The sequence below is a fragment of the Siphateles boraxobius genome, unplaced genomic scaffold (genome assembly GCF_051911475.1).
Source record: "Siphateles boraxobius isolate OS27281-9 unplaced genomic scaffold, OSU_SipBor_1 22, whole genome shotgun sequence".
Taxonomy (NCBI): Eukaryota; Metazoa; Chordata; class Actinopteri; order Cypriniformes; family Leuciscidae; genus Siphateles; species Siphateles boraxobius.
In genome coordinates this window covers 25,959,857-25,972,420 of record NW_027508833.1, presented here as the reverse complement: position 1 = coordinate 25,972,420, position 12,564 = coordinate 25,959,857, and the positions used below count along the sequence as shown (strand labels likewise).

Genomic DNA, 12,564 nt, shown 5'->3' with positions numbered 1-12,564 from the left:
TACATTTGCCGAGATGTGAATTCTTTTAAAAATGTGGCATTTGGTTGTTGGAATAATTAGTGTTACTCTTGCTTCAGCTCTCAACACATTTAGCCTATAATGTCTAATAATAAATGAGCGAGATTTTGAACAAATATGCACCTCTAGTGCAGTATAGGCATTTATTAAAACCACGAGGAGGATATTTCATCAGGACTTAATAAAACATTTAGTTCCCATGGAATAAAACTACATTTTATTATCACTGGCTCCAAGTGTTCATCTTCCTCTTTTATGCTTTTACATTCTTCCTCGTCTGTTGGGAAATCTCTTTTCTTTCAGAGGCAAACCTTCAGCGTCCACCTCATTCACCTGTAATCACAATAGACGGGACATCACTGATCAAATACAGTTTCACACTGCGAAATGAAGCTGCTGATGTTTTCCAATAAGAGAGAGGAACAGTCATGCTCTTACAATGTGTATAGGTGAAAGCTGCTCCATTGGAGTGTCCGCAGGAATAGACAGCAATGTGTCCCCAGCATCCATCATCTGACAGAGACAGATTTTTACTCTAGTCACACATCTCAATACTTTTAATATTCTTAGTTTTTGATGTCCACCCTGTGTTACTCCAGGTCTCCCATACTTAATAAAAAAAAGAACAGTTGGATGAACAGAGTTTTCAAAATGACAGCAGACAGAAGAGGACAAGAGGATAATCTCACCCTGAATGTTGTCTCCACTTCACCAACACTTCTCTTTCCACCAGGAAGCCAACCGTATGACCAGTGCTGGCAAAGACTAACCTCCAACACACACACTAGCATTAACAACTGGACCAGCACCCTTCCTTTCCACTCCATGCTAAAACTGAAAAAAAGACATTTAATAGGCAAAATCGTACTCTCATGTAAACATTCATATAAAATATGTGCAAATTGTTTAGTTGTTGATAGCCCCCCCAAAAAATATTACAATGAATAAAAAAAGCAATCTTATCCAATTATTTGGTTTTATAAATCTATTGGAACAAAATTATTGATTATAGTATACTAATATTGATCAAATCAAATCAAACTGTATATTTATAAAGCACATTTTTAAATCAACCTGGGTTGGCCAAAGTGCTGTACAAGAAAGTAAAAATAAAAACAAGAAACATGCAAGAATTACAGAAGATTAAAAGTGCAAGAGAAAATATGCATAGGTTTAAATTCAGCTGTATAGGAGTTGTTTTAACATAAAAATATTGATATATCAGTATATTTATCTGTACTCATATCAATCAGTAGATTGATATGAGTACAGCTCAAACTTATTGAGTCTGAGGCGAAAATGTACTGTCAAAGTACAACGTGATGACATTCAACCCCAAAGTTTCTAACAATTTAAGCAACAGCTCAACATTCAAAACATGCACAGAAATACTATAGGCTAGACATGTTTTCTCTGTACAATATAATATCCATAAATGGAATTCAAGTCTATTTAAGAGGTGAAAGCAGTGGGTATGAAGATACAGGAATTAAATATTACAAGTTGCTGTAATTTCAAATATAAACAGGTTACAGTTTGACATTTCTTTAAATGAGTTACTTAAATCTTAAGTTTAAATCTAAAGATATTCAGAAAATGCTACACTGTAAAAAAATATCGTTGGTTGAACTTAAAAAAGTTACCTGGTTGCCATAAAATGTTGAGTTCATTGAAATAAACAATGTAAGTTAATACAATGAAGGAGATTAATAAATAAAAAATCATTATATTATCTTATCTGAACCACGTTAATTTGACAAAAGATAAATGATGTGATTAATCATGAAAATATTTTTTTACAGTCATACAGAATTTTAAAGTCTTACCTGCTGTCTTTGTTCAAGATGAAGTGTGTTGTTCTTGGTCTCCTTTATACAGTCCTCTTAAAATAAGTTGCAATGCTCTTTCGTCATTGAGAGTTTTGCGACCACAGGGCAGGTGCAAGTTTCTCTCTAATGCACACTCTAATGCACACCTGAGGCTGGATTTCCGAAATTGATAAAGAATTGTCACGGGGACCTAGCTAATGGACCTGTTTAAAGTGTAAGATTTATTAAATAATGTGTTTAAATGGTCCAAAGAGACACTGATGGCCAGATCAACACACAGGGGAAAAGATGAGATATAAAGGCCAAAAGAGGTATGGCTCTGTCAGAGACAAGGACTGAATCATCTGACTGCCAATCAAGCATTTGCTCGGGATTGTTTTTAAATTATGTTCCTGTAAATAACTAACTAACTAACTAACTAACTAACTAACTAACTAACTAACTAACTAACTAACTAACTAACTAACTAACTAACTAAGTAACTAACTAACTAACTAACAAACTAACTAACTAACTAACTAACTAACCAACCAGCTGTTATATTTGGTAATTGTTTGCTCACAAACCTTTCCTTGTGTTCTCTAGTGTCTAACTTTGATAAGACCAACCAACCAATTCATTCAATTTTATTTGTACATACACTATCATTAAAAGATTTGGGTTCAGATTGAGTTAGAGTTTTTTTTTTTTTTAAATGTTTTTGAAAGAAGGCTATACTCACCAAGGCTGCATTTATATGATAAAAGAAACAGTAATATTGTGGAATATTTTTACAATTTAAAATAACTGTTTTTATATTTTAATATATTTGAAAATAAAATGTATTCCTGTGATGGCAAAGCTGAATTTCCAGGATCATTACTCCAGTCTTCAGTGTCACATGATCCTTCAGAAATCACTGCAATATGATTTTCTGCTCAAGAAACATTTTTTTTTCATTTCAGGATTCTTTTGTTGCACAGAAAGTTCAAAAGAACAGTGTTTATTTGTAATATAAATATTTTGTAACTATTTTTATATTTTGTAACTGTATTTTGTAAATATTTTCACTGTGACTTTTGATCAATTTAATGCATCCTTGCTGAATAGAGCTATTATAACTACTTATTTATTTTATTTTATTTTATTTGTTCAAACTATAAAGTTTTAACCCTAGAGATGGATTTTGCTCAATTGTATTTGATTTTTTTTTATTTTAGTGTAAATTATCAATAAAATAAGAGGAAAAATAAATAAACTAAATGTAAAATATAACCACATTTATTTATAACACATATATTTTGTCTTAACCTCAAAAGGTCAAATGGCTCAAAATGACCTTTATTTTGAAATGAGGATCTGTATTCTAAACTACGACACTTCCGGGGCGTTTAATGAAAATCCCGCGAGCTCAGAGTCAACACAATTCAAGATGTCCACATGACGGTCATTCTAAGCATTTTATTTATCAAGCTATAGTATAATTTAACTGCCGTTAAACAACAAGAAGAAGAACTAATAAACTCTCACAGGTAATTTCCAGACTGGTATTTACATGAACAAATATCTTATAATGCTGCTGAAACCGTAATAATGTATGGCGTCTGCACGTTACTTAAACCTCGAATCAAATCAGTGACGTGATCTGTGCTGCTCCTCTCAGCTTTTAGGGTATAATGAGACATGAACATGGATGTTTTGAGAAGACCTGCCATTCCCGAAGACGCGGTCCAGTATCAGCTGTTTCTGGCTCACCCTGACCCTTCAGACGCAGAAGCCAATGAGAAATCCCTTAAACAGATCCTGCAGAACATCCTCGCTGAGATAGCCCCTCTTCTGGTGCCATACATCTGGCAACATCAGCCCTTCAATATAAGATACCACCCTGAGAAAGGTAAGAGTAATACACACACATATGCATGCATGTGTGTGTGTGTGTGTGTGTGTGTGTGTGTGTGTGTGTGTGTGTGTGTGTGTGTGTGAGTGTGTGAGTGAGAGTATAGTTTCTGCCATTCTTTTTGTTGTAGTCACGAATGTATACGCTCCACAGAATTGCTTATTTTATGAAAATGCGTTCACTTCTCTTTTTTCATTTTCACTCCATAGGTGATGTGCCCGCACACCTGGGTGGTGTTACTGAGTTTGGTGATAATGTGGAGGATGAGTGGTTCATCGTTTACCTGCTAATAGAGATCACGCGCACCTTTAGTGATGTAGCTGTTGTTGTCTATGATAATGATGGACAGTTTATTCTGATTGAAGCAGCTGAACACCTGCCAAAGTGGCTGGACCCTGACAGCAGTGAAAACAGGGTTTGTATTGGAAATTTTAAATACTAGTACTGGGTAGTCAAAAAAACGACCCAATCTTACATTTCGTTTAACGGTAAACAGGAAATGACGTCACCATCATTAAGCAATTTTATTGGAGCTTAATTTTCAAGTTTTCAGAAATATTATGATGCACTTTATTCACAATTATTAATTCCACATCTATATAAAGAAATAAGTAACTTGTGGTTCTCATTAGGACACATTTAGGACCATAGAATTAACATTTGATCCCAGCACTGTCAACACAGTTTGTATTAATCAGTGATGGATGGTTATTATCATTTGCAGGAAAAAATATTATACAAATCTATCTCCCTCTCTTTTAGAAGTAAGGCTCTTCTTGTTATCGTTGCGTATATAGTGCATGCATATATAGTCTGTTCCCCTTGGCTTATGACTTGTAATGTCTGTAATTGTGTTTCTCAGGTGTTCCTTTACCAGGGAGAGCTGCACATATTACCCAACCGTATACATTCTGGAGAGGTTGGCTGGCCCAGAGACTCAGTGCCTGCTGTGGGTCAGGCTCTAGAGGTGCTGCACTCTCACACTGAGAGCTGTTTAGCCAAACAGCCCATACGCTCCGCTCTGGCCAGGAGGCTGGATGGGTGAGAGTGATGTCATTGTTTAAAGTGCCCCTATTATGCTTTTTCAGATATTACCTTTCATATAGTGTGTAATATAGCTGTTTGTGAATGTTAAAGGTCTGCAAAGTTTCATAGATCAAAGTGCACGATAAATGGAGTAATTGTCTCCCAAAAGACAGAACTGATTCAAAACTGCCTGAAAAAAGCCGTCAGTAATTTCAGCCTCACTTCCTGCACAAACTTGTGTAGGTTTGTAATATTTGCATAATGCCAGTCTATGGTCTTCATTGGCTGCCCCTGAGCAATGTCGATTTTAATCCGCCCTCAAACGCTGTAGTTGTAGCTGAGGCCTGGAAGAGTTTGGTTCGTGTTGTTGACAAGTTTTCTGCACTGGGAAAGCAAATCCACTTTGCACCATGCATGCACTTCCAAAGGATGAGGACTCTTGCTCGGATTGATGCGGTAAAACTGACTCCATTGTTACTGTTCATATCACTGTGTTTACAAGTGTGGAGGAGGCCTCCGGAGCTGAAATTCTAATATGGTAATGAGTATTTCATTTCTGATACACACTGTTTCAATTACTGTGAGAAAAGAAGTGGTGCTGCAATGTACATTATGAAGAAATTTGTGTTATTTGACCTTGGATGCATGTAAACCTATTATAGGAGACCTTTAAAATAGCATGATAGGGGCACTTTCAAATAAGCAATTCAGTTGTTTCTGTTATAGTGCTTTAAACTAAATTTTACAAACTCAGTTGTTTGTGTGTGTGTGCAGGTATCCAGATAAAATCCATCAGAATTTCCACCGCGCCCACTGTTACGTGCCTGCGGGCATCGCTGTGGTGTTGTCTAGGAGGCCTGACCTTATAGCCCCGGCTGTCTCTGCTTTCTATTTGCGTGACCCTGTTGACCTCCAGTCCTGCCGAACTTTCCGCACCTTTCCTCCTGACACCAGAGTTATGACATCAGTAAGAAGTTTAGCAGTCTAAATTTTGTTCTGTATTTATCTTTATTTGGGAAAGTACTTGCTGAATTCTGTCACATACACTCTACTGGAGAAAAGCTTGGGGTCCAAATAAAAAAATAAATGAATTAATAAATATATATTTAAAATAAAAATAATAAAATGTATATATTTATTTATGAGCATTTAATGCTGTTCTTTTGAACGGTCTATTTATCAAAAAATCTTGAAAAAAAGTCACCGCTTCCACAAAAGTTGTAGAATGTTTGTCAATGTTGACAATGAGAAGAAATGTTTCTTTACCACCAAATCAGCATACTAGAATGATCATGTGACACTGAAGACTGGAGTAATGACACTGAAAATTCAGCTTTGCATCACAGGAATTAATTACTTTTTAACTCCAAACTTTTAAATGGTTATATTTATTTAAAACTCCTTCAGTTACTACAAATCTTTTCCCTTCCCCCTTTCCTGTAGGTGAAGTTTACTCGATGCTTGTACGCACAGCTGCAACAACAGAGTTTTGTTCCAGATCGGCGGAGTGGTTTCACGCTTCCCGCCCGCTCTCATCCCCAGTACAGAGCTCACGAGCTGGGAATGAAACTGGTCAGTGCATGGCATGAGTCGTGTACAGAGAAAGCTGACTTAAAATGCAGATCTCATTTCATAGAGATTGTGTTTTTCTCCAAAGATTATGCCATTGGAATGAAACGATTTGCCATGTAATACATTTTGTAACCAGAGTACATGGTGCTAATGTATTCTACCTTCTGTTCATGCCTAAGGCCCATGGCTTTGAAATCCTGTGCTCCAAATGTGGACAGTCTTCATCAGAGCAAGAGACTTCAGTCAGCAGTAACCCATTATGGAGAGGCTTTTTAGATAGCCTTAAAAAGAATGGATACTTTAAGGTAGGAAAGAGTTTCTGTTTCGAAAATACTTGAAGCAGATGATGCAAATATTACTTTCCCTGAGAGATGCATTTTATCTGTGTGGATATAGTTTTTTCTTATGTGTTTGACTATTTTGTTGAACCCAGAGTGAACTTGAAGGATCTGCTCGACACAAAGACTTAATGGCATCAGCAGAGAGTTTCTTCAGGCAGTCGGTAACCAACACTCATCGGTGAGAGTAGTTTTTTTATTTATAGTTTACTGTCACAGATCAAAATAGTTAATTTTACTTTCTGTGGCAAAGTAGTTTACATTTCCAAACTGCTGCAACGCCTCTTAGACGCTTGAAGAAACCGACCTGGACCATGCTGTAAAGTGAGGATTCTTATAAGAAATAGGTCATATATAGATTTTATTTATCAATTAACATCTATAAACTATATAAAACCAATGTTTGGTGTGACCACCCTTAGGTACACTTGCACATAGTTTTTCACGTAGCTTTGCAGGTTGTTTCTTTCAAGCCTCTTAAAGACGTTGACAGTTCCTCTAGATTTAGTTTGTGTCAGTTTTGTTGTTTCTTCATGTAATCACACACAGACTCGATGATGGTGAGATCAGATCATACCGGCTATTGTCAGACTTGTGCATTCAAAAATCTCTCTTGATTATTACAATTAATGGCAAAAGAATGTTTGGAAATGTAAACTGATATTTCCTACTGGCACACTACAGCAAAAGATATAAATAACTGGCGTTAAACCATTTTTGTTGTTGTTTGTGAAAATACTAGTACATTTTGTTTTATCATTTATTGGAAATAATACATTAAATTGATTAAAATTGGCAATAAAGACTTCTGTATTGTTATAAAATTCTTTTGAACTTTCTCTTCATCAAAGAAGCTTTTCAACATTTTTGCCATTAATATAAGTTAGAAGAACATAATATAATTAAGAGTCGCAATATCGTTATTATTATTAGTATTATTTTTTACTGTATTTTGATTAAATAAATGTATCCTTGGTGAACATTAGAAAATCTTACTGAGTCCAAACTTTAAAATAATAGCGTGTATATGACTTTAATCTTTCTCAAGCCCTGATGTTCATAATCCTGGTGATGAGGTGTTGAAAGTCTTGGAATGCGCCTCCTTCAGTTTGGAAGACCTCAAAAACCAAGAGGCATATCTACCACCAGAGGACAGTGTGTACCAATTTTTCTCCTATTTAAAAGAGGATTGTTTTCTCTTTGGCCTGCGCATATCGAGTCTTTTCACGGCTTTTGCTGAAAGTGAATTGAGCATAAATATTATTTCTGTCTTTTCTTAATCAAGTATTGTCCTCTCAATCTCCCCCGTAGGTGATGTGTGGTTGGACATCTCACCTCAGGAGCTGGAGAGGCTGCTTGAGGAGAAAGGAAGTCGAGGGGTGAGTGATGGCACTCGTAAGACGGCACAGCCTAATGAGGAGGTGCAGGAGGAAGAAGCCGGCTACAGTCTGATAGCTGTAACGCAAGGCATGAAGAACTTCATCAATGCCATGTCTTCTCATGAAGGTGCCGAAATACCCAGGTAATGATACTCCATCTGAATAATTGTTAATACTTCAGTTACTATTATAGTGCCATGATAATTTGACTTTCTTTTCCTGAAATTGTGTTCCAGGTCTTGCTTGGTTGAACCCTTCAGTTTTGATCCAGATGCAGTAACCAGTGCTCTTGATAAATTGCTAGGTGAGTTTGACTTTCTGTGATACTAATGAATCTTAGTGCTCTAAAATCTTTATTTGTGGTCGACCGATATATCGTCAGTATATACTTTGGAGATAATCATGTCGGTTTTTTTCAATTATCCATACGTTTTTCTGTTTGTTCAGTGTGTCGGGACCAGGACTTTTATCGTGACAGCACTTATATCTATTTGGCCTCTTTTGTCACATTTAAAAAAAAAAATATTCCCACACAGACTTACCAGATTACAGAGTGCACTGTTGGGTACAGCGTTTATTTTCTTTTTATTCATATTTTTTATTTATTTATTTTTGAAAAATACTATAGGATTACAAAATCAAGAAGTTGCCAACTAAATTATAAATTTGTTTATTTTTGTATTTTTGTTTATTTGTTTTAATTTAATTTCAGCATGTTTTTATTATCTTTTAATTAAATAGTCTGATATCATACATATACATCAGTATTATAATCGGCCATCAAAAATATAAATTGACCACTAATCTTTATATCTTTTATTATATTTAAATGGGTTTCCGTAAAGCCTGTTAATTTTTTCTTGACCTAACTCTGCCATTTATTTAGAATTGTATGCCTGAATTATCTATACTACAGAAAATCAGTAATAATTAGCACTTCCTGTTTTAAAGGAACTAAGGATGATGAGTTAGACTCTGACGACTTTGATGATGATGATGACGATGAGGAAGATATTGATGTGGATGAGAATGGAGAAGTGCAGAATGGTGGCTTTCAGGAGCAGGCAGGTTCAGAGGAGCTGGAGAATCTGAAGAAATACATGGATGAAATGGACCAGGAACTGCAAAGCACAAATATTGGCCAAAGCTTTACACAGAATAACAGAGTAAGTATTTGTACATGTTGTTTATCCTGTGCCCATAACTTTGGAATAGCTTTTGATTTATATTTATTTTTCTGCTTCCTTACAGGCCAGTAATAAAGCAGATGCATCTAAAAGCTCATCAGCCCCCTCGGGCTCCGAGCTTGTTGAGGAAGAAATCCAGCCGCTTGATGTGGATCTCAACCTGGTTACAAATTTACTTGAATCTCTCGCTTCTCAGGTGGGCCTAGCTGGGCCTGCGTCTAATCTACTGCAGAGTCTAGGCATCCACATCCCACCTGACGCAGATCAGCCCTGATGAGCCAAACTGAAATAGAAAAATCAACTCAGAGACTTATCACGCACTCAGCGTTCCTTCACCTTGTAAACTTCAGCTGTTGCTCTATCAGCTGTTGCTCTTATCAGCTGACTATATTTGAAGTTATGGTGTTCTGTTCCACACCTAGTACTAAATTGTGAATTATTACCTCCAAACATTTTATATTTTCTTCAAAACAGAGCACTTCCATTCAAATTGACTGGGAATTTCTTCCTGCACAAAATCTGAGAAGTTGTTTATCATGTTGTTCATAATTAAAATGTATTTTACTCCCTCTTTTTGAATAAAGATAATATTTTCTGAGATTTTTCTAATTACAATTAGTGTCATTTTGTTGGAGATTAATAAAACCTATTGTTATGCTCTACAACAGAAAATATCAGCTACAGCTCAGCTATCTGTCAGAGAAAAGGAAGGGGAATGTTTACCAGAGTTACCAGTTTCACATTTTATGACCAGTGCTTATCTACGCTGATAAACTAAACAAATTGCATGCTTGTGTAACATTAACCAAGTCTATGCAGATAAATCAATCATGCCTGATTAGAAGCAAAGCCACACAGCTCCGATGGTGAACTTTTTTAACCTCTTGATTCTCATTTGGAAAGACGTTGAGCTATGCTGGTAACAACACTAATGAGTTATAGGATTTCTGGTGATCTAAATTTGTGCATTATGTACTGCTTCCGCCATTAAGAAAATATGATGGAAATGTAATGCATAAGATTTATACAAGATATGACAAAAAAGAAGCTGAAACACTTGGGAATTTGTGTGGTATGAGAAAACCTCAATATGTTTTATTTGCTCCAAACTTAAACAATAATACTGTAGTCTGCACTGTAAATTAGGAGCTAAATAAATACATGAGTCACAGGTTTTCTATTTATATAGTAATATATACAAACCATTTTACCAATGTGAAAGGCTTGTGGGTGTAAGGTTACTGTAAGACTAAGCTCTTACTGTAGTATAATATACTTGGGTGAATCTCACAAAGCATGTCAAGAACATGCTTAGATCATCTTTCACCTTCAAAATATAACATTTTGCATTAGAAATAAAGCCTATTTTTAAGACCATTAAAGGGATAGTTCACCCACAAATGGAAATTCTGTCAGTATTTACTCGCCCTCATGTTGTTCCAGCCTCGTAAGGCCTTCGTTCATCTTCGGAACACGAATTATGATATTTTTGATTAAATCTGAGAGCTGGATCACTCCTCCATGACATGGAGGCTTCTCAAGGGATTGAAGCTTGCAAGCCCCTAAAAGTTATTAAAGATATCGTTAAAATAGTTCAAGTGACTACAGTGACTCAATCTTAAGTTTAGCAAATGACGAGAATATTTTTTGTGCGCAAAAAAAAAAAAAAAACGACTTTATTTCAAATATTCGTTTCCTTCTCTGTAGGCCTCGAGTCAGTTCACTAGTGATTTTTAAAAAAAAAAATTTAGTTCACTAGTGATATAGCGCAGTTCCTCTGTTGTTGTACGTCACACGCATCACACACATGACCAGCGTTGGCCAATAGTGAGCCTACGTGTGATGTAGCTCTACACTATCATACTAAGTTAATTGACTAGAGGCCCACAGAGAAGGAAATGAATAGTTGAAATTAAGTCGTTATCTTTGTTGTTGTTTTGCGCATAAAAAGTATTCTCGCTTGATAAACTTAAGATTGAGCCACTGTAGTCACTTGGACTATTTTAACGATATCTTTGATAACTTTTCGGGGCTGGCAAGCTTCAATCCCTTAAAGGAGAACTCCGGCGCAAAATGAACCTGGGGTGTAATAACACATTGGTACCGAGTCGACTGTTCTCTGGGATTTGTTTTTATGATAATCGAGTGTAAAGAGTTTTATCTCTAAAAACTGTTTAGCTTATAACGCTAGTATATGGGGCATATAATAAGTAAAAAGAGATTGCTAGTTAATACCACTAACAGTGGCGTCATGCCCATTCAAAGTGAGGGGGCACGTGCCCCCTCAGATTTTTCCTCCCTGATAATTTTTTTGTCACAACTTTATTCCTATTATGCTCCATAATTACCAGAGCCTATAAAGACTCAAATGTATTCTTCTGGATGTGTAATAAATCGGTCAGCATCAGCCCGCCCCTTTTTCCTAATATGGTGTCTGTGTATATCAAATCTAGAGCGCTACGCGTATCGCTCTAGAATATTCGAAGAGAATCTAGAATCAACTCGCTCGTCTCGCACGTTGAGCTGGCAATGTTTTACAGATGGTCTTGGAGTGGTAAGTGGGCAAAGCAACAAATCGGCATTGAATTAGTTATCGGATGATATTAAAAGGTAGTGGGAGTATTTGTGGTTGACCTGAAAATTTTAACTTGATCAAAAAGTTTGGATTTGATATTAGCTGCGAATTCAGAGCATTAACTTAAGTTGTGTCAGTGTAACGTTATCGATAGCTAGCCTAGTCTAACCGTAAACTATTGCCTAACGTTACTGCCTGCCATACAAAGCCAATAAGCCATAGTAACGTTATCTGATCAGTTTTGAAACATCTGTTCTCTTTTGTATTGTGTCAAAGTCTCCAGCTGGTTCAATTGTTTTCAGTTTCATAGAAACGAGGGTGTTAAATTTGTTGTAGGCTAACTGCAAAATCCAAACTAACGTTAAGGCATCGACTTGATGTTTCTCCCATAGACTGTTATTCACGGTTGATTAACCATTTTCAAATAAACGGGGTAGTTTTAACCTTATTCAGCACTGAAATCTGGCCGACTAACGCCGTCACAGTTCAGCTCGTAGCACAGTGTTCGTGGTTCGACTGGTCGAGACTGTTTTCCAAAGATGGCTCCGCGATGGCACTGTCTTTATAAAGTATATTATTATTAAACTGTCTGTACACTTACAAAGCTCTCAGTGCTTCGGTTTGTATGTAGAGACCCTCATTAAGCTATCATGTTAGTGTGGGGCTATTTTGAGCCTTGTTAGTGGTATTAACTAGCGATCTCTTTTTACTTATTATATGCCCCAAAAAATAGCGTTATAAGCTAAACAGTTTTAACAGCAAAA

General features: G+C 36.2%; 2 protein-coding genes across 2 annotated transcripts; one reads left to right on the top strand and one right to left on the bottom strand.

Moving 5' to 3' along the window:
- Nucleotides 1–279: 279 nt before the first annotated feature.
- gnrh3 (gonadotropin-releasing hormone 3) lies at nucleotides 280–934 on the bottom strand. The gene is made up of 3 exons (XM_077239300.1): nucleotides 708–934; nucleotides 457–531; nucleotides 280–351 (listed from the first exon to the last, which is right to left on the bottom strand). Exons 1-3 carry the CDS (start codon nucleotides 843–845, stop codon nucleotides 280–282), a joined length of 285 nt encoding a protein of 94 aa, XP_077095415.1. The 5' UTR covers nucleotides 846–934.
- Nucleotides 935–3,199: 2,265 nt separating this feature from the next.
- On the top strand, nucleotides 3,200–9,840 carry ecd (ecdysoneless homolog (Drosophila)). Its single transcript, XM_077239295.1, has 13 exons — nucleotides 3,200–3,358; nucleotides 3,490–3,720; nucleotides 3,933–4,138; nucleotides 4,586–4,764; nucleotides 5,524–5,716; nucleotides 6,193–6,321; nucleotides 6,501–6,626; nucleotides 6,755–6,840; nucleotides 7,708–7,814; nucleotides 7,971–8,181; nucleotides 8,275–8,342; nucleotides 8,990–9,204; nucleotides 9,290–9,840. The coding sequence occupies exons 2-13, from the start codon at nucleotides 3,510–3,512 to the stop codon at nucleotides 9,497–9,499; spliced, it is 1,941 nt and encodes a 646-aa protein (XP_077095410.1). The 5' UTR covers nucleotides 3,200–3,358; nucleotides 3,490–3,509; the 3' UTR covers nucleotides 9,500–9,840.
- The last annotated feature ends 2,724 nt before the right edge of the window (nucleotides 9,841–12,564 follow it).

Coding starts and splice junctions, on each gene's coding strand:
- ecd (XM_077239295.1), top strand. CDS start 3,510: ATGAACATGGATGTTTTGAGAAGACCTGCCATTCCCGAAGACGCGGTC. Junction 4,139..4,585: donor CTGACAGCAGTGAAAACAGG/GTTTGTATTGGA, acceptor TGTGTTTCTCAG/GTGTTCCTTTACCAGGGAGA. Junction 6,627..6,754: donor AAAAGAATGGATACTTTAAG/GTAGGAAAGAGT, acceptor TGTTGAACCCAG/AGTGAACTTGAAGGATCTGC.
- gnrh3 (XM_077239300.1), bottom strand. CDS start 845: ATGGAGTGGAAAGGAAGGGTGCTGGTCCAGTTGTTAATGCTAGTGTGT. Junction 532..707: donor AAGTGGAGACAACATTCAGG/GTGAGATTATCC, acceptor TGTCTCTGTCAG/ATGATGGATGCTGGGGACAC. Junction 352..456: donor AGCTTTCACCTATACACATT/GTAAGAGCATGA, acceptor TTGTGATTACAG/GTGAATGAGGTGGACGCTGA.